The 27,883-nt window shown below is 45.2% G+C and overlaps 1 protein-coding gene across 7 annotated transcripts in view; it reads right to left on the bottom strand.

The window, feature by feature from the left end:
- The window catches only part of LOC139267231 (intersectin-2-like), a 297,091-nt gene that overhangs the window by 154,583 nt on the left and 114,625 nt on the right, over window positions 1-27,883 (bottom strand). For all 7 annotated transcript variants that reach the window (XM_070885216.1, XM_070885218.1, XM_070885214.1 and 4 more), the window contains one exon: window positions 10,620-10,712. In XM_070885216.1, the coding sequence (XP_070741317.1) occupies window positions 10,620-10,701 (82 nt within the window). In that variant the 5' untranslated portion in view covers window positions 10,702-10,712. The remainder of the gene's footprint in view (window positions 1-10,619; window positions 10,713-27,883) is intronic.

The raw sequence follows: 27,883 nt of genomic DNA on the forward strand, positions 1-27,883 counted from the left end.
TGGATGCAAAATGGCATTACCATTTGAATTTGGGCCATCATCCCTTTTGTCTCTCTAATCTCTCCTGTCTTCCAACCTATCACAGACCTTCCCTTTTGTTCTTTCTTCCCCTCCCCCTTTCAGTGCTCGTTAAGAATCTGGTCTTTCTGAACACTTTCCAGTTCTGACGAAGGGTCATCGACCTGATACGTTAACTCTGCTTTCTCTCCACAGATGCTGCCTGACCTGCTGAGATTTCCAGCATTTTCTGTTCTTATAACTGGGAATACATTTTAATGATTTCTTTACTGCCAAATAGCCCATTCTTTTTCAATATATGACAGCCGAAATCAGATATAATAGTGATACGTCTGTGTGCTCTCTTGCACAAAGCTCCATACCTTCATAATACGTGTCATCACCAAGCTCCATTGGTTTTCTGTCAACTATAAAATCCTTATCATTATGTTCAAGTTTCTCCAAGGCCTCACCACACTCTGGCCCCAAGTTTCCACATGATTTGCTCCTGATTTTTAGGAGCAACTGGTGTAGAACGGAGTATCTTAGAAATCGGAATTCTCGACATTTAGTTTGCTCCAGTTCTAGTCAGTTAGAACAGTTTCACTTTGGAACAGAATTTTTTTTCCCAAAAGGGGGCGTGTCCGGCCACTTACGCCTGATTTCAAAGTTTCGTGAGTGAAAACTTACTCCAAAATAACTTAGAATGGAGTAAGTGAAGATTTTTGTACGCTCGAAAAAACCTTGTCTACACTTCAGAAAATTAGGCATAGGTTACAAATTAGGCGTAGGGAACGAGGTGGGGGAGGGGGGGGGGGGGAAGGGAAGGGAAGTCATTAAATTCTACAATCAATCCGTAGTTATACTTATACAAATATTATACAAATAAATCCAACCTGAATAAAAATTTAGAAGCAAAGAAAAGATTAAATAAACCATGTTCCTACCTGTGTGAAAGTGCTTCAGGCAGGCCTTTCATGTTGGAGACAGGCAGGGGTGTGGCGTCAGTGTCTCGACGGCAGCGGCAGCAAGCTTCGAGCTGAGCTGCAGTGCTTGAGGCAGGCCTTCATTCTCTTCGTGGCTGGCCGCGAAGAAGCAGCACCGACGGACCCGAGGCCATTCGGCCATGAGATAGCAGCGGCATCAGTGGCTGGCCGGCAGCCGAAGAATCAACGCAGGACACACGCAGCTCATTAAGGTTCTTGAGGCCATTCGGCCACGCTTTAGGGGCGGCGTCAGTGGCTGGCCGGCAGCCAAAGAATCAGCAGCGGACGGACGTGAGGCCATTTGGCCATAGGATATCAGCGGCGTCAGTGGCTGGCCGGCAGCCGAAGATACAGCAGCAGCCTTCGAGCTGTGAGGGGGACTGAGGCCATTTGGACAGGGAGAGGCAGCCACATCGACAGTTTTATATTTAAATTTGCAGAATGGGTGCTGCATTGTCAACACCACGTATTATTGCAAAGTTGAATTGGCACTCTTATTTCTCCAAACACACAGTCCTTAATTTGCATGCACCAATGCAGCACCGGTTCTGCAAGTTTAGCAGTGAAAAGCTGAACTCACTGATTTCAGCAGGTGATTTATTCAGCAGTGCTGCTAAAAGCACTCCCTCACACACAGAAATATCAAAAAAAATTAAATTACAAGCCTTTGCAGGGATCCAAGAAACAAATCTTCACTTTTTCTGCAGTATTTTTAAAAATGGCCGAGTGCCAATATTTGTGTGAGACTGCGTGTGCGCGCACGCTCTAATGCGCACACGCAGGGTTGCCGGCACCACGAAGGCTAATTTAAATTGTACCCGCCCCCTGCTACTTAGAAAATCGGTGCGAGTGTTAGGCTCCGCCCCCTGCTGCGACGAGCGCGCCGCGCCAAGCAGACATCGAGCTCCTTGAATATCGGACTTTTTTTTAGGCGCAGTTTTCGGCGCGAAAAACAGGCGCCCAGCTCGGAGGTGCGCCATTTTCGCCGTGGGACGAAACTTGGGGCCTCTATTTCTGTGATCTCTGCACACACTCAATTTCCTGGACATTGGTCTACATCTCGCTTCCACCACTCCATCACTGGTCAAAGTTATTTCAGCCACTTTATTGCATCCTCTAGAACTCCTTCCCAATATTGCTTCACTTTGTCACCTTTTCACTTGCTTCCAAAATCCTCCTTAAACTCTTTGATTGTGTCTTATTTCCTTACCGTGAATCCTGTTTTGTCCTTCGCCTTTTTGTATCCTGCTTGGTGTAAAGAACTTTGCAATGTTGTTCTCTATAAATAGCGTTATATAAATATGCACAAAGCGTTATACAAAGCCTTAGATAAGGCTTTTTTGCAAACTCCACAAGAGAGTTATCTACACTAATCCCATTGCCTTGCCCTTTCCCTGTACATAAGAATATAAGAATGAGGAGCGGGATTAGGCCCTTTGAGCCTGCTCCGCCATTTAATAAGATCATGGCTGATCTGATCATGGACTTAGCGCCACTTCCCTGCAGCTCCCCATAACCCTTTATTCCCTTATCGCTCAAAAATCAGTCCATCTCCGCCTTAAATATATTCAATGACCCAGCCTTCATAGCTCTCTGGAGTAGAAAATTCCACAGATTTACAACCCTCAAAGAAGAAATTCCCCTCGTCTCAGTTTTAAATGGGTGGCCCCATATTCTGAGACTATGTCCCCTAGTTTTAGTTTCCCCTATGAGTGAAAATATCCTCTCTGCATCCACATTGTTGAGCCCTCTCATTATCTTATCTGTTTCAATAAGATCACCTCTCATTCTTCTGAATTCCAATGAGTATAGGCCCAAACTACCCAACCTATAAGTCAATCCATTAATTTCCGGAATCAACCGAGTGAACCTTCTCTGAACAACCTCCAATGCAAGTATATCCTTCCGTAAATACGGAGACCAAAACTGTACGCAGTTTGTGGCCTCACCAATACCCTGTATAACTGTAGCAAGACTTCCCTGCTTTTATACTCCATCCCCCTTGAAATAAAGGCCAACATTCCATTTGCCTTCCTGATTACTTGCTGAACCTGCAGACTCACTTTTTGTGTTTCATGCACAAGGACTCCCAGGTCCCTCTGTACAGCAGCACCGTGCAATTTTTCTCCATTTAAATTATAATTTGCTTCTCTATTTTTTCTGCCAAAGTGGATAACCTCACATTTTCCCACATTATACTCCATCTGCCAAATTTTTGCCCACTCACTTAGCCTGTCTATATCCCTTTGCAGATTATTTGTGTCCTCCTCATGATTTGCTTTCGCACCCATCTTTGTATCATCAGCAAACTTGGCTACATTACACTCAATTTCTTCATCCAAGTCATTAATATAGATTGTAAATAGTTGAGGCCCCAGCACCGATCCCTGCGGCACCCCACTAGTTACTGTTTGCCAACCGGAAAATGACCCATTTATCCCGACTCTCTGTTTTCTGTTAGTTAGCCAATCCTCTATCCATGCGAATATTTTACCCCCAATCCCATGAACTTTTATCCTGTGCAGTAACCTTTCATGTGGCACCTTATCGAATGCCTTCTGGAAATCCAAATACACCACATCCACTGGTTCCCCCCCTTATCTACCCTGCTCATTATATCCTCAAAGAACTCCAGTAAATTTGTCAAACATGATTTCCCTTTCATAAAACCATGCTGGCTCTGCTTGATTGAATCATGCTTCTCCAAATGTCCTGCTACTGCTTCCTTAATAATGGAGTCCAGCATTTTCCCAACGACAAATGTTTGGCTAACTGGTCTATAGTTTCCTGCTTTCTGTCTGCCTCCTTTTTTAAATAGGGACGTTACATTTGCGGTATTCCAATCCGCTGGGACCTCCCCAGAATCCAGGGAATTTTGGATTCTTACAACCAATGCATCCACTATCTCTGCAGCCACTTCTTTTAAGACCCTAGGATGAAAGCCATTAGGTCCAGAGGACTTGTCCGCCTTTAGTCCCAGTATTTTACCGAGTACTACTTCTTTAGTGATAATGATTGTATTAAGTTCCTGCCCCCCTATAGCTCCTTGATTATCCACTATTGGGATGTTTTTAGTGTCTTCTACCGTGAAGACCGATGCGAAATATTTGTTCAATGTCTCTGCCATTTTCTTGTTCCCCATTATTAATTCCCCAGTCTCCTCCTCTGAGGGACCAACATTTACTTTAGCTACTCTCTTCCTTTTTATATACCTGTAGAAACTCTTACTGTCTGTTTTTATATTTCGTGCTAGTTTACTTTCATAATCTATCTTCCCTCCATTATTTTTTTAGTAGTTCTTTGCTAACTTTTAAGTTTCCCAATCCTTTGGCCTCCCACTAGTCTTGGCCACATTGTCTGTCCTTGATTTCAAATTGATACCATCCCTTATTCCTTTAGTTAGCCACAGATGGTTATCTCTTCCCTTACAGTCTTTCCTTCTCATTGAGATATATTTTTGTTGAGTTATGAAATATCTCCTCAAATGTCTACCATTGCTCATCAACCATCCCACACTTTAATCTATTTTCCCAGTCCACTTTAGCCAACTCTGCCTTCATACTTTTGTAGTCTCCTTTATTTACGCTTAGAACACTGGTTTGAGATCCAACTTTCTCACCCTCCAACTGAATTTGAAATTCAACCATGTTATGGTCACTCATTCCTCGAGGATCCTTTACTAGAAGATCATTTATTAATCCTGTCTCATTACACAGTGCCAGATCTAAGATAGCCTGCTCCCACAACGAATTGTTCAAGGAAACGATCCCAGATACACTCTATGAACTCTCCCTCAAGGCTACCCTGGCCAATTTGCTTTGTCCAATCAATATGAAGATTAAAATCGGCCATGATTATTGCCGTTCCTTTTTTACAAACTTCAATTATTTCTTGATTTATACTCCGTCCAAGTGTAGCTACTGTTAAGGGGCCTATAGACTATGCCCACCAGCGACTTTTTTCCTCATTATTTCTTATCTCCACCCAAATTGATTCAACATCTTGATCTTCTGAGCCAATATCATTTCTCACTACTGCACTGATCTTATCCTTTATTAACAGTGCTACACCACCTCCTCTTCCTTTCTGTCTGTCCTTTCGAATTGTCAAATACCCCTGAATATTTAGTGCCCAGCCTTGGTCACCTTGCAACCACGTCTCTGTAATGGCTATCAGATCATACCCATTTGTGCCGTCAACTTATCTATTTTGTTATGAATGCTGCGTGCATTCAGGTAAAGAGCTTTTAAATTTGTTTTTTTACCATTTCTTTCTGCTTTGATCCCACTTTCTGATTCACCTTTATGTTTTCTATTCTGCCCCTTCCTGTCACGCTCTGGTTTTCATTTCCCCCAGTGCTACCCTGCTCTATTGCCTTCTCCTTATTCTTTGACTTTTTAAATTTTCGCTCACCTGAACCCTTCCCCCCACTAATTAGATTAAAGCCCTCGCTACAGCCCTAGTTATTTGATTCGCTGGGACCCTCGTCCCAGCACGGTCTAAGTGGAGCCCGTCCCAACAAAACAGCTCCCTCTTATCCCTGGTGCCAGCGTCCCACAAACCAAAACCCATTTCCTTCCACAACAGTCTTTGAACCACGTGTTCAACTCTCTGACCTTATTTACCCGATGCAAATTTGCCCGTGGCTAAGGTAGTAATTCAGAGATTATTACCTTTGTGGTTCTGCTTTTTAATTTGGCCCCTAGCTGCTCATACTCCCTCAGCAGAACTTCTTTCTTTGTCCTACCTATGTCGTTGGTACCTATGTGGACCATGACAACTGGGTCTTCCCCTTCCCATTCCAAGTTTCTCTCCAGCCCAGAGGAGATGTCCTTAACCCTGGTAAGCAACACAGCCTTCGGAACTCACGCTCTCAGCTGCAGAGAACATTATCTATCCCCCTAATGATACTGTCCCCTACCACAACATTTCTTTTTACTCCCCCCACTTGAATGGCCCCCTGTACCACGGTACTGTGGTCAGTTTGCGCTTTCTCCTTGCAGTCTCTGCTCTCGGCCACAGAGGGAGTAAGAGCCTCGAACCTGTTGGACAAGAGCAAAGTGCTGAGGCTCCTCCATCACTCCATCCTGAGTCTTCATACCTTCCTTACTCGTAGTTACACCCTCCTGTGCCTGACCACGGATCAAATTTTAATGAATGAATCTAACTGGTGTGACTAGCTCCTGGATCGCGGAATCCAGATAACTCTCCCCCGCTCTGATGTGTCGCAGTGTCTGCAGCTCGAAATCCAGCTCATTAACGCGGAGCCAAAGTTCCTCAAGCTGCAGAAGTGGTCGCCGTGGACCTCAATGGTGTCCACCAGCTTCCACATGCTTCCACATTGCCTGCCCTGCCATCTATAATGTATTAAATTAATTAGATTTAGTTTTTAATCCCGGCCCCTAATTTAAGGTCCTTAATTTAAGAGAGAGAGAAAAACTCACCAACCAATCACTTCCCTGTTTTGCTGTGACGTCAAATGTAGCCGCCCTGTTCTCCTTTGTCGCCCTCTCTTACCTGCTCGCGCTGCTCCCTGCCTTGGCTGGCTGCTCGCTGCTCCTTTTATCTGTTACCGCCAGTGTTGTTCCCTCACAGGTCGCATTGGAAGGCGCTTAATATTTTTCTTCTTGAAATGCTAAACTCATTCCTTCTTAAATATCATTAACTTGGCTACAATAGTCATTTTGAAATTCATTTATTATCCTTTCCGTGACAAAAATCCTTCTAACCTCTGATTTTATGCTTCCAGTAAATTTGTGCTCGTGTCACCAAATCACCAATCAGTGGAAATAATCTTTCACTACTTATCCTCTCAAATCCTATGAAAATTCTATTAGATCTTCTCTCTAACTTTCTCTTGTTCCAATGAATTTACCCCAGATTTTCAAGTATTTCATAGTTATATCCTCTTGCCTCTGGTATCAACCAAGTGAATCTTCATTGTGCCTTTTCCATGGCTCCAATATTGTTCTATAAATGGGGAAAAACCTACATGCTGTACTCCACTGTGGTCTAACCACTGTCTTCTGCAGATTCATATTCACCTCGTTGCCTGAATTGGTGGGGGGTGGGCGAAGAGTGCCAGGTAGAATGAAGGGAGGGATGGAATAATAAGGCCAGTCTGAACCAAGTTGGAGGAGGAGGAGTTTCCCTGTGAAAGGGTGGGGATGTAAATGGGAATGCACAGTGTCTCTGGGGGCAGGGGCTTGGATTTGGAAGAGTAACTGGTAAGCAAGTGTTTCAGAAAGTGGTCCACCCTATCATAGATCTTCCCTTTTGTTCTTTCCTCCCCTCCCCCTTCCTCTATATTTCCTTAAAAATCTGTTATATCGCTAACTTTTTCCTGTTCTGACGAAGGGTCATCGACCTGAAACGTTAACTCTGTTTCTTTCTCCACAGATGCTGCCTGACCTACTGAGTATTTCCAGCATTTTCTGTTTTTATTTCAGATATCCAGCATCCGCAGTATTTTGCTTTTGTATCAAAGTGGGCGTCTGATTTGGATTTTGAATAGAACCAATGTTATTTTGTTTCTCCATTTAAAAAAATAATAATTGTGAAATATAAAAGTGCTTAAAATTAACCAGAATGCTTTTTTTTAAAAACTGTAAAATTTCAAAAAATTCCAGTACTATACCCCAATAGAAACGCAGCATCAATTTTGCGCCTTCAAAGTTTGGATTTTTGCCTTTAGGCTTTCATGTACTAACATTTTTATTTCCTCCAATACACAAGAAGAAATGTTCTGTACACCTACCACAAGTTACAGAACCCATGTAACTTCTTATTTTCACATCATAGGTTAATAATCAGGTACTTTTTTGAGTTCTCAGCATCGTGGTGGCTGTCAGCCTTTTCTGCACCTGTTAATCAGGTTTTGCTTTTTTCTAATTTGACACACATTGGCTACACATAGACATGACAGTGAGACGGTTGCTTTCCTCACTGTGCCATCTCCAGTTACACAGGTCTAATTACAATGAACCAGAACCTAGACAATGGCTGTGTCAGGTCAAATTAGCTACCAACGTATAAATGCTTTTAGAAACATAGAAACATAGAAAATAGGTGCAGGAGCAGGCCATTCAGCCCTTCTAGCCTGCACCGCCATTCAATGAGTTCATGGCTGAACATGAAACTTCAGTACCCCCTTCCTGCTTTCTCGCCATACCCCTTGATCCCCCGAGTAGTAAGGACTTCATCTAACTCCCTTTTGAATATATTTAGTGAATTGGCCTCAACTACTTTCTGTGGTAGAGAATTCCACAGGTTCACCACTCTCTGGGTGAAGAAGTTTCTTCTCATCTCGGTCCTAAATGGCTTACCCCTTATCCTTAGACTGTGACCCCTGGTTCTGGACTTCCCCAACATTGGGAACATTCTTCCTGCATCCAACCTGTCCAAACCCGTCAGAATTTTAAACGTTTCTATGAGGTCCCTTCTCACTCTTCTGAACTCCAGTGAATACAAGCCCAGTTGATCCAGTCTTTCTTGATAGGTCAGTCCCATCATCCCAGGAATCAGTCTGGTGAATCTTCGCTGCACTCCCTCAATAGCAAGAATGTCCTTCCTCAAATTAGGAGACCAAAACTGTACACAATACTCCAGGTGTGGCCTCACCAAGGCCCTGTACAACTGTAGCAACACCTCCCTGCCCCTGTACTCAAATCCCCTCGCTATGAAGGCCAACATGCCATTTGCTTTCTTAACCGCCTGCTGTACCTGCATGCCAACCTTCAGTGACTGATGTACCATGTGAGTTGGTAAATATCCCCAATAAATGTGCCACGAACTGCAGTCGACAACATTGCTTCTTCAGCACAAACCAATTTAAATAAACTTTTAGTTACAGAATCAATCTGGACAGTCACTGATCTCAGGTTCTATGCCCTAAAGCTGATGCCTTCTTTGTAGAAAGCTTTCCGTGGCAACCAATCCATGTAGCAGTATTAGGTAGAGCATAATTAAATCATTAACAACCAAAATAAATAAAACAGTCTGCAATTCTGCTAGTTATAGTTGGGAATAAATTGTGAAATCAAATCATAAATGGATTTGATTTATAATTAAACAACACAGTCCATGCCTAACACCCAATTCAAAACAAAAAACTTAGTCCAATTTCTAGCTGTGGGAAAATTAATTCGAAAAGGTCATCATTATTCCAGATAGCGGAGATATATCGTCATGGAAGATTTACTATACCAGCTAATTCACCAGCCAGTAATTCTCCAGTATACTTTTTATTCCATTAATTACCCTTGAAACGATTCAATAATTGAAAAGAAGTAGAAATTCTGCCATAACAGCAAAAAGTAAAAAACTGCCTTTTCTCAAATTCATCATTAGTGTGGCTCTTTTACCTTGGAGGCTCAAAGGACAGCGAAGTACAAACTGTGTCCTGTGAAAGAACCGCAGTTGGTACTTCATTAGTACAGCCAGTTCAGGCGAGGCTGCTGTATTATCTGAAGCAGCACAACAACGAAAGTGTAATGCAGAAACAGTTAGTAGCCCATTCACTATTTTTAAATTAAGAAATCTAAATAAAGAGCTATGGCTTATGGTGTAAGACATTATCATGGTTGAAAAGTGTTGGGGAAAAGCCATTAAAAAAAAATCAATTAATCGTGGTTAGAGGACACCGTGCTTGCATTTGGAAAGCCTGTAGCTTGAAGGAAGGAGTAAAGACTGATGTTCTGCAGTTGTGAGACGTAGGTAAGAATTACAATTTATTTCAAACTGCCTGTTACAAATTATTACTTTTTAAACAAAAATATATCTTGAAACAAAAATTGATTTACAGCAATCTGCAGGAGCTGAAGGACATGGAAACATTAATCAGTATTGCAATGATAAAGAACAATAACTTTTTTTTATTACATTCTATAGTGGGAACAAACTATTTTTTGTAAAAGAGAATCTATATCAGCTGATTTCAAATTAAGGCAAAAACTAGAATTCTCAAAATTAAAAGCATAAAAAAAAACGTTTTCAGTCAAGCATAATTTAATTAAAGGTTCAGAGTGGCCAAAAATATCTCAAGGTGCATAAAGAAAACAAGAAGGGGATAGAGAAACATATGAACATTAAAAAGTTTCCAGGGTTTGCTGTAAGTATCTATTAATTTCTATGAAAACTTTTCACCAGATTTAGAGTACAATCAATGTAATTAGTAGTTACAACTGATTAGTAGTTATGCTACAGGTGTACTGCTCCTATCAACGTGTCACTGGGACTTACTTTGCGAACAGTGCACTGAGTTATACTATTCTCTTGTACAGCATACCGTTCTTTAACCAAGTGTGCATTTAAATGCTTGCACACATCTTCAAGCACTACTATTCAAATGCTGTTCTGTCAGTTCTTTACTAAGGTTAATGGTAGTCCAGTGGGCCATTTTGAATCCTTTTAAACTTTAATTTCAAGGTTAAAAATTTTCATGAAAGTTGGTTGTAGTCCTACTCCAACTAGTATGAAAAACCGCCTCAAGATGATCTCATCCACTTCTGATCTATTGAAAACTATATCGAATCAACACAAGAGATACAGACTTGGGCAGTCATACAAAAAGCCAGCTAAAGCACATGTTATATCTTGACACAATGATGCACTCTCAATGGTCTACTCGGCACATACCTGAAAGTAACCCTCCAAGTGGTTTAAGACTTAAAAATTGCTGGTCATGTTTGGCTCTTTCCTCTGAGGTGATAGCCCACATGTTTGGACCACCTGAAAAAACAAACAAACACAAATCAACACATAGATCATTTCCAATTACATTGACAGTACTTTACAAAAACATGGACCTTAAAATATCCACATCTGGGAGTAAAATTATGGGACTAACTATTTGTATTGCACTTTTTTTGACAGACAGCTGTCTCTCAAACCCGCCCTTATCAAGCTGCCCCCCCCACACCGACCAAATCATTCCCTCCACGTGGTGCCGAGAAGCAGAACCTGAGGCTCCGACTCTCTTTGCCTCGCCCCCCCCGCCACACCCCCCGTCCAGCTGGCTTGGGGCTGAGAGTGGAGGGCCTTGGGGCCGAAAGAGGCTAGAGGGGGTAGGGAGGAGAGTGAGAGAGGCCGGAGGGGGTATGGGGGAGAGTGAAAGAGGCTGGAGGGGGTAGAGGGGAGAGTGAAAAATGAGAGAGGCTGGAGGGGGGAGGGTGGAGAGTGAGAGAGGCTGGAGGGGGAGGGTGGAGAGTGAGAGAGGCTGGAGGGGGAGGGTGGAGAGTGAGAGAGGCTGGAGGGGGAGGGTGGAGAGTGAGAGAGGCTGGAGGGGGAGGGTGGAGAGTGAGAGAGGCTGGAGGGGCAGGGTGGAGAGTGAGAGAGGCTGGAGGGGGAGGGTGGAGAGTGAGAGAGGCTGGAGGGGCAGGGTGGAGAAGAGAGAGAGGCTGGGGGACGGGGAAGAGAGAGGCGCTGGGGGGCGGGGAAGAGAGAGAGGCTGGGGGGCGGGGAAGAGAGAGAGGCTGGGGGGCGGGGAAGAGAGAGAGGCGCTAGGGGGCGGGGAAGAGAGAGAGGCTGGGGGGGCGGGGAAGAGAGAGGCGCTAGGGGGCGGGGAAGAGAGAGAGGCTGGGGGGCGTGGAAGAGAGAGAGTGGCTGGGGGGCGGGGAAGAGAGAGAGGCTGGGGGGCGGGGAAGAGAGAGAGGCTGGGGGCGCGGGGAAGAGAGAGAGGCTGGGGGGCGGGGAAGAGAGAGAGGCTGGGGGGCGGGGAAGAGAGAGAGGCTGGGGGGGCGGGGAAGAGAGAGAGGCTGGGGGGCGTGGAAGAGAGAGAGTGGCTGGGGGGCGTGGAAGAGAGAGAGTGGCTGGGGGGCGGGGAAGAGAGAGAGGCTGGGGGGCAGGGAAGAGAGAGAGGCTGGGGGCGCGGGGAAGAGAGAGAGGCTGGGGGGCGGGGAAGAGAGAGGCGCTAGGGGGCGGGGAAGAGAGAGAGGCGCTAGGGGGCGGGGAAGAGAGAGAGGCTGGGGGGCGGGGAAGAGAGAGAGGCTGGGGGGCGGGGAAGAGAGAGAGGCTGGGGGGACGGGGAAGAGAGAGAGGCTGGGGGACGGGGAAGAGAGAGAGGCTGGGGGACGGGGAAGAGAGAGAGGCTGGGGGACGGGGAAGAAAGAGAGGCTGGGGGGCGGGGAAGAGAGAGAGGCTGGGGGCGCGGGGAAGAGAGAGGCTTGGGGCGGGGAAGAGAGAGAGGCTGGGGGGCGGGGAAGAGAGAGAGGCTGGGGGCGCGGGGAAGAGAGAGGCTGGGGGGCGGGGAAGAGAGAGAGGCTGGGGGGCGGGGAAGAGAGAGGCGCTAGGGGGCGGGGAAGAGAGAGAAGCTGGGGGCGGGGAAGAGAGAGAGGCTGGGGTGCGGGGAAGAGAGAGAGAGAGGCTGGGGGGCGGGGGGGAGAGAGAGGCTGGGGGCGCGGGGAAGAGAGAGAGGCGCTAGGGGCGGGGAAGAGAGAGAGGCTGGGGGGCGGGGAAGAGAGAGAGGCTGGGGGGCGGGGAAGAGAGAGAGGCTGGGGGGCGGGGAAGAGAGAGAGGCTGGGGGGCGGGGAAGAGAGAGAGGCTGGGGGACGGGGAAGAGAGAGAGGCGCTAGGGGCGGGGAAGAGAGAGAGGCTGGGGGGCGGGGAAGAGAGAGAGGCTGGGGGGCGGGGAAGAGAGAGAGGCTGGGGGGCGGGGAAGAGAGAGAGGCTGGGGGGCGGGGAAGAGAGAGAGGCTGGGGGGCGGGGAAGAGAGAGGGGCTGGGGGACGGGGAAGAGAGAGAAGCTGGGGGGCGGGGAAGAGAGAGAGGCTGGGGGGCGGGGAAGAGAGAGAGAGAGGCTGGGGGGCGGGGGGGGAGAGAGAGAGAGAGGCTGGGGGGCGGGGGGGGAGAGAGAGAGGCTGGGGGGCGGGACCGGGGGGGGGGGAAGAGAGAGAGAGACTGTGGGTGGCAGAGAGAGAGACTGTGGGGGGGGGGGGGAAGGGCGAGAGATCGACTGTGCGGGGGGCGGAGGGAAAGAGAGAGGCGCTGTGGGAGGTGGGCGGGGGGAGAGTGAGAGTGAGAGCGAGAACGAGAACGCGAGAGAGCGCAAGAGAGCGCGAGCGCGAGCGAGGGAGAACGCAAGGGAGGGAGAGCGCGCGAGGGTGAGCGCGAAAGAGAGAGCGCGAGGGCGAGCGCGAAAGAGAGAGCGCGAAAGAGAGAGAGGGCGAGCGCGAAAGAGAGAGAGGGCGAGCGCGAAAGACTGCGAGGGCGAGCGCGAAAGACTGCGAGGGCGAGCGCGAAAGAGAGCGAGCGCAAAAGAGCGAAAGAGAGAGCGAACGCGAGCGCGAAAGAGAGCGCGAACGCGAGCGCGAAAGAGAGAGCGAACGCGAGCGCGAAAGAGAGAGCGAACGCGAGCGCGAAAGAGAGCGAACGCGAGCGCGAAAGAGAGCGAACGCGAGCGCGAAAGAGAGCGAGCGAGCGCGAAAGAGAGAGCGCGAGCCGAAACAGAGAGAGCGAGCGCGAAAGAGAGCGAGCGTGAGCGCGAAAGAGAGCGAGCGTGAGCGCGAAAGAGAGAGAGCGAGCGTGAGCGCGAAAGAGAGAGAGCGAGCGCGAGCGCGAAAGAGAGCGAGCGAGCGCGAGCGCGAAAGAGAGCGAGCGAGCGCGAGCGCGAAAGAGAGCGAGCGAGCGCGAGCGCGAAAGAGAGCGAGCGAGCGCGAGCGCGAAAGTGAGAGCGAGCGAGAGCGCGAAAGAGAGCGAGCGAGAGCGCGAAAGAGAGCGAGCGAGAGCGCGAAAGAGAGCGAGCAAGAGCGCGAAAGAGAGCGAGCGAGCGAGAGCGCGAAAGAGAGAGAGCGAGCGAGAGCGCGAACGCGAGAGAGCGAGCGCACGCGACAGAGAGAGCGCGAGCACGCGACAGAGAGAGGCTGGGGGGGTGGGAAGAGAGGGGCTGGAGGGTGGGAAGAGAGAGGGGCTGGGGGGTGGGAAGAGAGAGGGGCTGGGGGGCCGGGGAAGAGAGAGAGGCTGGGGGGCCGGGGGAAGAGAGAGAGGCTGGGGGGGTGGGGGAAGAGAGAGAGGCTGGGGGGGTGGGGGAAGAGAGAGAGGCTGGGGGGGTGGGGGAAGAGAGAGAGGCTGGGGGGGTGGGGGAAGAGAGAGAGGCTGGGGGGGTGGGGGAAGAGAGCCTGCGTGGCGCAAAGTGTGAGAGAGAGCGAGTACGCGAGCGAGAAAGGGTCAGAGAGCGCGCGCGTGTGAGAGAGAGAGAGAGAGAGAGAGCGCGCGAGCGAGACAGAGCGCGTGCGCGAGAGAGGCGCTTGGAGGGGGGAGGTGGGGGGGCGGGGGAAAAAAATTCAGGGAAGACGGACCACGTTTTTCCAACCTGCTACAAGGGACATCGTTGGAGTGGATGATATCCAGGTCACGACACTGTCTAGTCACTTCCTACCCAACAAACCCGTTAACAATCCATACACAATAAGAACATAAGAAATAGGAGCAGGAGTAGGCCATATGGCCCCTCAAGCCAGCTCCGCCATTTAATAAGATCATGGCTGATCTGACCATGGACTCAGGTCCACTTCCCTGCCCGCTCCCCATAACCCCTTATCGTTTAAGAAACTGTCTATTTCTGTCTTAAATTTATTCGATGTCGCAGCTTCCACTGCTCTCTGAGGCAGCGAATTCCACAGATCCACAACCCTCAGAGAAGAAACTTCTCCTCATCTCAGTTTTAAATGGGCAACCCCTTATTCTAAGATCATGCCCTCGAGTTCTCGTCTCCCCTATCAGTGGAAACATCCTCTCTGCATCCACCTTGTCAAGCCCCCTCATAAGCTTATACATTTCGATAGGATTACCTCTCATTCTTCTGAATTCCAATGAGTAGAGGCCCAACCTACTCAACCTTTCCTCATAGGTCATAATGATAATGCCCATCTATGGTTGGGGGGGGGGGGGGGAGGGGGGGGAAGAGAATGCACTTGCACTTGGGTAAGGCACTTTGGCTGGGGGAGGCATCCACTTGGATTGGGGTACAGGACTTTGGCTGGCCCTTGCTGTTTTCTGGCGAGCTCCATCCTCTGTCGCTTCAGGAAGTCAAAGTGGATCGAGTTACAATTTGCAAAGTCAGTGAGACCTTGGGATGGGCAGTTCCAGTTACACATTCTTGTGAAACTTCAGGGTGTGGCTTATCATCCAAGGAGACCAATCAGAAACAAAGGGTGGAGCATGTTGGCCATTTTAGCAGTACAAATAAACACGTCCTAAAATTATACCTGCTGTCCTTCATTTCCCATCCTGAGACCAAGCCAGACACTGGGTCCATGCTCCCAACCCCAAGATCTCCACTACCCTCAGCTCCACGTCAGACTGGGACCCAAGAGGGTTTCCAAACCTTTTACTCCAGAGATCTGACTCTATTCTCTCGCCTCAATCTCAAGATTCCCTACTACTCACACCACAGTCCGTAGCCTATATCAGAGGAACAGACACTATCAAAGTAAAGTTTTGTAACTCATTGGTTGGGAATTTCCTCAGAGCTAAGGTTTCCACCACACTTCCATTTAAGTTATGGCAACGGAGCAGGTTCAGCTCCAAAGAAACTCCCAACAATTAACTTTCATGGCATCCTACCAATGTTACTTAACTGTCAATCGACCTCATCTGTGAAATCTCAGTGCTATTTATAAACATGTCCACCGGGCGGCACTGCAGAATCCTTTCCTTGGAGAACATCAGACATTATCGTGTAGGTGATCAAACGCACGTATGTTCATTCAGTCCACAAAAGTTGCAAATACATTTTTTGAAAAAAAATTCAAGAACAAAACTATATGGACTCCAAAGAAAACTAAGTTAAATTCCAAGGAGATAGAACAAAACCTGGGAACTATATAGACAAGTCAGCTTAATGTCAGTGAAAAGAAAGATCCTGAAATCTATACCAAAAGAAGCGACAGAAGAGCATCCAGAGGCAGGAAATATAATTTTGAAAGGGAGCATGGATTCCGAAAGGCTAAGTCATGCTTCACTATCTTGATAGAATTCTTTGAAGAGGTAACGGAAAGAGTACACGAATAATGCAATAGATGTCGTATACTTGAGATTTTCAAAAGGCCTTTGATCAGATACCACAAGGTAGGCTCATGACAAAGGTTAAAGCATGTGGAGTCAGAGGCCAATTAGCTGAATGGATAGCAAATTGGCTAAAAAATAGAAAGCAGTGAATCGAGGTAAAGGATAATTATTCTGATTGGAGAAAGGTAGAAAGCGGTGTTCCACAAGCATCCGTGCTAGGACCACTGTTATTCATAATTTACAATAATTTGGACTTAGGAACAAGTAACTAAATATCAAAATTTGCAGATGATACCAAACTGGAGCCAACAATGAGGAAACATACAACATAAGAAGACATTAGAAAAGTGCAGACTGGGCAGTTAAGTGGCAAATGAACTTCAACATAGATAAACAGAAACACCACTTCCACCTTAAAAAATAGGAAACTGAATTGGTAGAGAACAAAGGGATCTGGGGTTACGGGTAAACAAATCATTAACAGCAACACAGGTTAGCAAACAATTAAAAATGCTAAAAAAGCACTGGGATTTATTTCTAGGGGTATACAATTCAAAAGTAATGAAGTTATTGTATAGGACCCTGGTTAAGCCGTACTGTGCACAGTTCTGGTCTCCACAATATAAAAAGAACATAGAAGCACTGGAGAAAGTATAAAAAAGGTTTACAAGGATGGTACCAGAACTGAGAGATTACAGTTATCAGGAAAAATTGAACAGGTACCGGGTACGGTAGCATAGTGGTTATGTTACTGGACTAGTAATTCAGAGGCCTGGACTAAGGATCTGGAGACAGGAGTTCAAATCCCAGATTTTAATTTCAATTCAATTTAAATCTGGAATTAAAAAGCTAGCAGCAGTAATGGTGACCGTAATGGGGAACAAAGAAATGGCAAATCAATTAAACAAATACTTTGGTTCGGTCTTCACTAAGGAAGACACAAATAATCTTCCGGAAATACTAGGGGACCGAGGGTCTAGTGAAAAGGAGGAACTAAAGGAAATCCTTATTAGTCAGCATATTGTGATAGGAAAATTGATGGGTTTGAAGGCAAATAATTCCCCAGGGCCTGATAGTCTGCATCCCAGAGTACTTAAGGAAGTGTCCCTAGAAATAGTGGATGTATTGGTGGTCATTTTCTAACATTCTATAGACTCTGGATCAGTTCCTATGCATTGGAGGGTAGCTAATGTAACCCCACTTTTTAAAAAAGGAGGGAGAGAGAAAACAGGGAATTATGGACCGGTTAGCCTGACACCGGTAGTGGGGAAAATGTTGGAATCAATTATTAAAGATGTAATAGCAGCGCATTTGGAAAGCAGTGACAAGATCAGTCCAAGTCAGCATGGATTTATGAAAGGGAAATCATGCTTAACGAATCTTCTAGAATTTTTGTGAGGATGTAACTAGTAGAGTGGACGAGGGGGAAGCCAGTAGATGTGGTGTATTTAGACTTTCAAAAGACTTTTGACAAGGTCCCACACAAGAGATTAGTGTGCAAAATTAAAGCACATGGTATTGGGGGTAATGTACTGACGTGGATAGAGAACTGGTTGGCAGACAGGAAGCAAAGAGTAGGAATAAACGGGTCCTTTTCAGAATGGCAGGCAGTGACTAGTGGGGTACCGCAAGGTTCAGTGCTGGGACCCCAGCTGTTTACAATATACATTAATGATTTAGACGAAGGAATTGAATGTAATAACTCCAAGTTTGCAGATGACACTAAGCTGGGTGGCAGTGTGAGCTGTGAAGAGGATGCTAAGAGGCTGCAGGGTGACTTGGACAGGTTAGTTGAGTGGGCAAATACATGGCAGATGCGGTATAATGTAGATAAATGTGAGGTTATCCACTTTGGTGCTAAAAACAGGAAGGCAGATTTTTACCTGAATGGTGACAGACTAGGAAAAGGGGAAGTGCAACGAGACCTGGGTGTCAAGGTACATCAGTCAATGAAAGTTGGCATACAGGTACAGCAGGCGGTGAAGGCGGCAAATGGCATGTTGGCCTTCATAGCGAGAGGATTTCAGTATAGGAGCAGGGAGGTCTTACTACAGTTGTACAGGGCCTTGGTGAGGCCACACCTTGAATATTGAGTACAGTTTTGGTCTCCTAATCTGAGGAAGGACATTCTTGCTATTGAGGGAGTGCAGCGAAGGTTCACCAGACTGATTCCCGGGATGACAGGACTGTCATATGAAGAAAGACTGGATCGACTAGGCTTATATTCAATGGAATTTAGGAGAATGAGAGGGGATATCATAGAAACATATAAAATTCTGACGGGATTGGACAGGTTAGATGCAGGAAGAATGTTCCCGATGTTGGGGAAGTCCAGAACCAGGGGTCACAGTCTAAGGATAAGGGGTAAGCCATTTAGGATCAAGGTGAGGAGAAACTTCTTCACTCAGAGAGTTGTTAACCTGTGGAATTCTCTACCAGAAAGTTGTTGAGGCCAGTTCGTTAGATATATTCAAAAGGGAGTTAGATGTGGCCCTTACAGCTAAAGGGACCAAGGGGTATGGAGAGCAAGCAGGAATGGGGTACTGAAGTGCATGATCAGCCATGATCCTATTGAATGATGGTGCAGGCTTGATGGGCCGAATGGCCTATTCCTGCACCTATTTTCCATGTTTCTATGTCCTTCAGGGAAGGAAATCTGCCGCCCTTACCTATATCCGACTCCAGATCCACAGCAATGTGGTTGACTCTTAACTGCCCTCTGATATAGCCTAGCAAGTCACTCAGCTGTACCAAACTGCTACAACAAAGCCAGCACTGTGAGAGTACCTTCAAAACACAGACTGCAGCGGTTCAAGAAGGTAGCTCACCACGACCTTCTCAAGGGCAATTAGGGATGGGCAATAAATGCTGGCCTTGCCAGCGACTCCCACATTCCGTGAACGAATAAATAAAAAAAGCTTGTGGCTATTTTCTTTAGAAAAGCGAAGACCTACAGGTGATCTGATAGAGGTCTTTAACTTTATGAATGGGTTGGACAGGTTCGATGTGAAGAAAATGTTCCCACTTGTGGAAGAATCTAAAACTCGGGGCCATAAATACCAGACAGTTACAAATAAATCCAATGGGGAAATAAGGAGAAATGTCTTTAGTAGGAAAGTGGTTAGAATGTGGAACTTGCTACCAAGGGAAGTGATTGAGGCAAATAGCTTAGATGCTTTCAAAAAGAAACTAGACAAGGACATGAGAGAAAAGGGAATAGAAAGATATGCTGGAAGACTGAAATTAGGTCGATGGAATGGGAGGAGACTCGTGTGGAGCATAAACACTACCAGACTAATTGGGCTGTATGGCCTGTTTCTGTGCCATATATTCTATGTAATTCTATGCAATAACTGCCAATATAGCAGATCGACTAATTAGCATCCTGTATTGCATGGATGGTGAACTGCACAAAAAGAAACAAAAAGCTACAGAAACATGTAGAATGTTATCAGACACAATTCTATGAAATGTGAATTGCGGTCTCGTGCAGTTCACTTAACCCAGCAGGGAATTCATGTCTTAGGATGAGAACACACTGCCCGCACCCCCACCCCGACCCACCGCTCCAAGTAAAAATTCGATTAGGTCATTTCCCAACTGAGAAGCGTTCACCTTCCGAGGGTATCATTCTGCAGTCATTTCCCTATTTTGCCCCTCAAAGACTGTATGTGGATCACAGGCAAAGCCCTCTTGTAACATGAGGTTTTCTTCTTATTGACTCATAAACTGGGGAAAACCAGATGAGTTCTGTTTGACATTGGTAACCACAAATTTGATCGCTAAATAAAGCTGCAACTTGGACCTACAGTATTTTATAAATTCCTTGACAGTTTTACAATGTTCATATTTCAGACAGATTCCCTAAGAAGACTAAAAGTTCTAGTTGTGCAAAGCTTTCAAAGGAAATTACAAATGGATTAATACTATTAAAGAATGTGTATTTTTGTTAATCCCAGTTATCAAGAATTTAAGGCTGTTGTTAGACTGGGCCCAAGTTTCCACATGATTTGCACCTGATTTTCAGGAGCAACTGGTGGAGAACGGACTATCTTAGAAATCGCAATTCTCCACATTTTTTTTTCTGCAGTTCTAGTCAGGTAGAACAGTTCTACTTTGGAACAGAATTTTTTCTTCAACAGGGGGCGTGTCCGGCCACTGACGCCTGATTTCAAAGTTTCCACAGTGAAAACGTACTCCAAACTAAAGTAGAATGGAGCAAGTGAAGATTTTTGTAGAACTGAAAAAACCTGTTCTACACATTAAAAAATCAGGCGCAGGTTACAAATTAGGCGTCCAGAACGAGGTGGGGGGGGGAGAGGGGGGAAGGAACTCATTAAATTCTACAATAAATCCTTATTTATACTTCTACAAATATTATACAAATAAATCCAACCTGAATAAATATTTATAAGCAAAGAAAAGATTAAATAAACCATCTTCCTACCTGTGTGAAAGTGCTTCAGCCAGGGAGAATTCTGCAGCCGTTCGTTGCCGCTGAGCGGGAGGGAGGGGGGGAGAAAGCCGTTCGTGCCGCTGAGCGGGAGGGGGGGGGGGGGGCGGGAGAAAGCCGTTCATGCCGCTGAGCGGGGGGTGGGGGGAGGAGAAAGCGGTTTGTTGTTGTGGAGGGGAGGGAGGGGAAGGAGACAGTGAGAAGGGTAGCCTCAGTGCTGATGGCAATGTGATTTTATTAAAAAATGTTCAAAAATTAAACAACTACAAAAATGGCCGAGTGCCAATGTTTTATTTCATACTGAGCATGCGCGAACGCTCCAACGCGCACGCGCAGCGTTGCCGGCAGGAAAAAACTAATTTAAATAGTACCCGCCCCCTCCCACTTACAAAATCGGCGCGAGTGTAGGCTCCGCCCCCCTGGGCGCTGCGCCAAACAGACAAGGAGCTGCAAAGCGCTCGAAAATAGCGCGTTTTCTTTCTGGCGCCATTTTAAGGCGCGAAAAACGGAGGGGCGCCCGTTTTTTATCCTGTGGAAACTTGGGCCCACTGCATGCACTGCTCTGAGACTGGTATGTTTGTAGGCTGGACTTATGCTGTCACTCAATGTGAAAAGCTAGTTCTGAGCCCAGGTCATACACATCCCATGGATATCAACGTCATGATGATGCATATATGATTCTTCCTGGGCATTTCATGCAAAGTAGGTTGAGAATCTGAATTTGTACAGAAAGAAGTGGATTCCATTTTGAAGCAAAACAACTGAAATCTGGGGGGAAACAAATTGTAAATTGCTGCTGACTCTCCTAATGCCATCCGGAATTCTCAACACACAAATTTCAGCAAGCTATACTGCCACCTACACTCTGGAGTATGGTGTGAAACCCCTCATTCCTCCTGCTTTAATGTACTTGGCAGTCAGATCATCAATCTGATTATGTCATTTCTGTATCATTGTGATTTGGAAACTGTTCCACATGTATGCAAAAGTGGCAGTATAACTGCACCCTAAATGATGAGGAAATATTGAGGAAGTCTGACTTGATTCCTTGTAAAAAGAGATTTTGCAGTGACCTAATTGAAATATTCAGGACTATAAAAGTGATTGACAAAGTCAACATGACTAAATGGCCACTTCGGTGAAGCATTTTTGTGTCTTTGCTCGATTATTTATCAGAATCTTTCTTGCTAGTCATGGCACAGAGTTAATATTTGGTTACTGCTAGCCATTTCTACAAGCTACAAGAATATACATTAGTATGATGTGCAAAAGGATCACCAGATGCACTATGACTTATAAGCATTTGTGATATATTTTGTGTTATTCAATTTGGTCAGCTTGATACTTTGATTGGGTACAGGCTGAGAGATAACCTTAAATTCATCATGGTGACAGATGCACTTGTGTAGACAAACACATCCTATGTATTGACAACCTGTGAATGGCTGTTAAGATAATATAATTATTAGCTGTAAAGTTGTCTGTCATTAATTTCAATATTTCATTGAAGGAGTTTGAATGATCTGTGATTGACTTTATGTCAAGTCTCAAACTGGCAGAAATACTGAGCTACACCACATAAGAAATGAGCAATTGTATTTCAAGGAGCAATTTTATGTAGAGAATTAGCACAGGAAAAGCATCTTTGTTGTTTTGACATTTTGAGAATAATAAAGATTTTAATGATTGTAAATGTGCTGCTTTTGCTAAATACTGCTAATTTATCAGCTTAATGTTAATGAGTTCATCAGTTGGTTTATAGCCTGAGTCAGACTTTCTTCCGGTCACACTTTCCTGCCACACTTAATTACAGTCCAACTTAGTCAAATGCATTATAATTTAACTACATTTCTGCAACTTTTCTTGATACATTCATTCCAACATGCAACTCTGGTGCTCCCATCTCCACTCCAAATTTCACCTCAGTTCCTCCAGCATTCTGTTCAATATGCTTATTTTTAAAAATCTTTTAATATTTCCTCTCAGAATGGCCACTTGGACAAAGTATCCATCGAACCATATCCCAGCAAGGAGTCAACATCTTCAGGAAAATAAGGGAGAGAAGAAAACTAATAATAAAAGATAAATAAAATGCTTGTGAATGTGAATGGCCCAATGCACCTTCAGCAAGAGTCAAGCTCTCCACAGTGAGAAATCCTCCTACTCATCCCATAAAGACATCAAGCTAATAATAAAACACAGCTGTTAATTTGCATCAATTATTACCTGCAACACCAATCAGCATTAGAATACTGAAAGCTCATCTTTGCTTTGGGAAAATAAAATCCATTTTTTTAAAATGTTGTTTCCTATACTTGATACCATTAATTCACATATCTGTTAAAACAAAATGGGGAAATCTGCAGGGACCGTGACTCTGCATTTACCTAAATTCATTTTAGAGTTTCCGAGATGCATATAAATGGCCCAGAAATTCCGATCGAGGTCTTCCCATGGGCAAACTACTGAAAAAAGGGAAAAAATGCGCACTTACCTAAAGATGCTGCGCCCGCTCGAACTTCCGATCCTGAGGCCTTCACTCACTGCGCATTGGAGCGTGTGCACGTTGGGACGTCCGTATGCTGGAGCTGGAGTCACATGGCTCTGAGCAGCCAATCAAGGTACAGTATTTTCTCATTCATAATAATGGGAACTCCGTAAATTGGAGTTCCCATTATTATGAATGAGAACCCTCCGAAACACACAAAACACTAATAAAAAATAGAAAAATACACTACATATTTAAGATTAATGTAAATTAAAGTTCTTATTTCCTGACTTTTTTAAAAAACTTTTTTTTAAATTATGCCTTAAAATAAACTTACTGTAGTGGGGAGGATTTTTAAACAATAAAATATGTTTTCATATGTGTTTATTTAATTTAATTTTGTTTATATATGTTTTTAGACACTTGCGCCTGTAAAAGTACGCTATACGCCTGCTTTTTCAGGCGCAGGATTTTTGAGGACATTTGCTGGGCAAGATATGCGTAAATATCACAAATCTTGTCCTGCAAGTGTCCTCGCTCCCAATATGCGCGAAAGCTGAGAAGCCAGAAACTTGACAGATCGGAAAAAAAGGTTTTCAGCGCATGCGCTTTGCTTGCTGAAAACCGACTTTTCCGATGCCTTCCTGGGTCCATAGAAACTTCGTACGGACCCAGGACATCGGAATTTCAGGTTCAATATGTTTTAATTCCAGGCATGACATTTCTGACAGTGCCCAAGGGGTCATGGTTTACAGCATTTCCACTGAAGCTCTCATTATTGATTTTACGTGGGAATATGATGGGGGATCATCAGTTGTTTAATGAAGTTTTTCTGCTTGAATGCAGGAAGCAGGAGTTGAAACAGCTCTGGCATTTTGGGCTTCAAAATTTTTCTTGATCTTTACACCAGAGGTCAGAAACTTCATTGGACCCAAATCTGCCCAGGAGTTGCTCCATTTTTTTTGGAGCAACTTGATTTTTCTGGAGTATCTTAAAAATCCCCATTCTGCACATTTACGCCAGTGTAAGTGAGTTAATTTGGATTTTTTTTTTAATTTAGTTTTTTTTTCCAAAAGGGGGCGTTACATAAAAACACAAGAACATACGAATTAGGAACAGGAGTAGGCCATCTAGCCCCTCGAGCCTGCTCCGCCTTTCAACAAGATCATGGCTGATCTGGCCGTGGACTCAGCTCCACTTACCCGCCCGCTCCCCATAACCCTTAATTCCATTATTGGTTAAAAATCTATCTATCTGTGACTTGAATACATTCAATGAGCTCGCCTCAACTGCTTCCTTGGGCAGAGAATTCCACAGATTCACAATCCTCTGGGAGAAGAAATTCCTTCTCAACTCGGTTTTAAATTGGCTCTCCCATATTTTGAGGCTGTGCCCCCTAGTTCTAGTCTCCCAGACCAGTGGAAACAACCTCTCTGCCTCTATCTTGTCTATCCCTTTTATTATTTTAAATGTTTCTATAAGATCACCCCTCATCCTTCTGAACTCCAACGAGTAAAGACCCAGTCTACTCAATCTATCATCATAAGGTAAACCCCTCATCTCCGGAATCAGCCTAGTGAATCGTCTCTGTACCCCCTCCAAAGCTAGTATATCCTTCTTTAAGTAAGGTGACCAAAACTGCACGCAGTACTCCAGGTGCGGCCTCACCAATACCCTATACAGTTGCAGAAGGACCTCCCTGCTTTTGTACTCCATCCCTCTCGCAATGAAGGCCAACATTCCATTCGCCTTCCTGATTACCTGTTGCACCTGCAAACTAACTTTTTGGGATTCATGCACAAGCACCCCCAGGTCCCTCTGCACCGCAGCATGTTGTAATTTCTCCCCATTCAAATAATATTCCCTTTTACTGTTTTTTTTTCCCCAAGGTGGATGACCTCACATTTTCCGACATTGTATTCCATCTGCCAAACCTTAGCCCATTCGCTTAACCTATCTAAATCTCTTTGCAGCCTCTCTGTATCCTCTACACAACCCCCCACTTTCCCACTAATCTTTGTGTCATCTGCAAATTTTGTTACACTACACTCTGTCCCCTCTTCCAGGTCATCTATGTATATTATAAACAGTTGTAGTCCCAGCACCGATCCCTGTGGCACATCACTAACCACCGATTTCCAACCCAAAAAGGACCCATTTATCCTGACTCTCTGCTTTCTGTTAGCCAGCCAATTCTCGATCCATGCTAATATATTTCCTCTGACTCCGCATACCTTTATCTTCTGCAGTAACCTTTTGTGTGGCACCTTATCGAATGCCTTTTGGACATCTAAATACACCACATCCATCGGTACACCTCTATCCACCATGCTCGTTATATCCTCAAAGAATTCCAGTAAATTAGTTAAACATGATTTCCCCTTCATGAATCCATGTTGCGTCTGCTTGATTGCACTATTCCTATCTAGATGTCCCGCTATTTCTTCCTTAATGATAGCTTCAAGCATTTTCCCCACTACAGATGTTAAACTAACCGGCCTATAGTTACCTGCCTTTTGTCTGCCCCCTTTTTTAAACAGAGGCGTTACATTAGCTGCTCGAATTAGAAAAGTTGTCCCTAGACTGTCTGCTGATAAGAGCAGTAAAAAATATAATTTACATCAGAAGACAAAGGGTTTCATAAAACCATTTATGAATCAATTAATGGTGTAATCTGTTACTTTCATTATTTTAATCATTCTACCAGTACTGTGAAATTGGAAAACAAAATACACAGTACAACAACAGATAATCAAGTTATATTGAAACACAGTCAATCCTTGAGGCTAAATCTACATTCAAGGAATTCTTATCAGCGAAGCCACTCTGTTCTGTCCGAGGTAACCTTTATATGGATTATGTACACTCGGCCATTTCTCTTCATAAATGTAATCGCTCAGCTTGGGTTGGCTTTAAAATCCACAAATTTCAATTTCTGCAGTTTATTATATGGTTTCCAGTTGAATTTTGATGGTGCTGACTGCCTTTCTTACTGCTCTTATCAGCAGACAGTCTAGGGACAACTTTACTAATTCGAGCAGCTTGTTCTTTTTCTAAATCATTTAAAGAAACTCTCCTTCCGCCCCGATCAAAAGTCTCCCCGCACCAACCTGTTTCTTGTCGCCCTCAGCGCAGAAAGGCAGCAGCCGGCCCGAGATAGGCGCAGGACGCGTTGGGTCCTACGCTGCAGGCACGCATCATCATCATCATCATCATGAGAGGAGCTATTGCGCATGCGCGAACACTCTACTGCGCATGCGAACAGCTGCCGGCACTCTTTTAGGCGCAGGGCTCTAGCTCCGCCACCCCCCACTGAGTGCCACGCCATGCCAAGCACTAGGACCACAGAGCAGGGAGAATACAGCGATATATTTTCAATGACGTTTTGAAACCAGAAAGTTGGCGCACCTCAGGTAAGTGCGTCAAAAAAACAAGAGGGCCAAATTTGGGCCCATTAATTCTACGAGGAAGTCGAGATAAGAGTTGACAAGAGGTGATTAGGATAATAACTCGAACAAAACTTCTAATAATGTCAAAGGATGGTGAGAAATTGCAGCCCTAATTTATCAAAGCTTTGTTACAGTTCTTTGAGGTGGTGCAACAAAACTACCCTGAAGCAATCACTGTTGGAAATGTCTTTTGGTGGCAACCTTTTCAAATAGGTGTGCTTTTCTAGTTCAAGTTCAAGTTAGACTTGTTCATTTGTTACCAGGCCTTGTGTTATAAACATAAGAACATAAGAAATAGGAACAGAAGGAGGCCATACGGCCCCTCAAGCCTGTTCCGCCATTCAATAAGATCATGGCTGATCTGATCATGGACTCAGCTCCACTTCCCTGCCTGCTCCCCATTACCCCTTATTCCCTTATCGTTTAAGAAACAGTCTATTTCTGTCTTAAATTTATTCACTGCTCCAGCTTCCACAGCTCTCTGAGGCAGCGAATTCCACAGATTTACAACCCTCAGAAGAAATTTCTCCTCATCTCAGTTTTAAATGGGCAGCCCCTTATTCTAAGATCACACCCTCTTGTTCTAGTCTCCCCCACCAGTGGAAACATCCTCTCTGCAGCCACCTTGTCAAGCCCCCTCATAATCTTATACATTTCGATAAGATCACCTCTCATTCTTCTGAATTCCAATCAGGAGGCCCAACCTACCCAACCTTTCCTCATAAGTCAACCCCCTCATCCCCAGAATCAACCGAGTGAACCTTCTCTGAACTGCCTCCAAAGCAAGTATATCCTTTCATAAATATGGAGACCAAAACTGCACACAGTATTCCAGGTGTGGCCTCACCAATACCTTATATAACTGTAGAAAGACTTCCCTGCTTTTGTACTCCATCCCTTTTGCCATAAAGGCCAAAATACCATTGGCCTTCCTGATCACTTGTTGTACCTGCATACTATGCTTTTGTGTTTCATGCACAAGTACCCCCAGGTCCCGCTGTACTGCGGCACTTTGCAAGCTTTCTCTATTTAAATAATAACTTGCTCTTTGATTTTTTTTCTCCCAAAGTGCATGACCTCACACTTTCCAACATTATACTCCATCTGCCAAATTTTTGCCCACTCATTTAGCCTATGTCCTTTTGCAGATTTTGTGTGTCCTCCTCACACATTGTTTTTCCTCCCATCTTTGTATTGTCAGCAAAATTGATTACATTACCTTCTTCGAAGTCGTTAATATAGATTGTAAATAGTTGGGGTCCCAGCACTGATCCCTGCGGCACCCCACTAGTTACTAGTCGCCAACCAGAGAATGAACCATTTATCTCGACCCTCTGTTTTCTGTTAGTTAGCCAATCCTCAATCCATGCTAATATATTACTCCCAACCTATTATGTGGCACCTTGTCAAATGCCTTCTGGAAGTCCAAATACACCACATCCACTGGTTCCCCTGTATCCACCCTGTTCGTTAAATCCTCAAAGAGCTCCAATAAATTTGTCAAACAT

The sequence above is a fragment of the Pristiophorus japonicus genome, chromosome 7, assembly GCF_044704955.1.
Source record: "Pristiophorus japonicus isolate sPriJap1 chromosome 7, sPriJap1.hap1, whole genome shotgun sequence".
NCBI classification, from domain to species: domain Eukaryota; kingdom Metazoa; phylum Chordata; class Chondrichthyes; family Pristiophoridae; genus Pristiophorus; species Pristiophorus japonicus.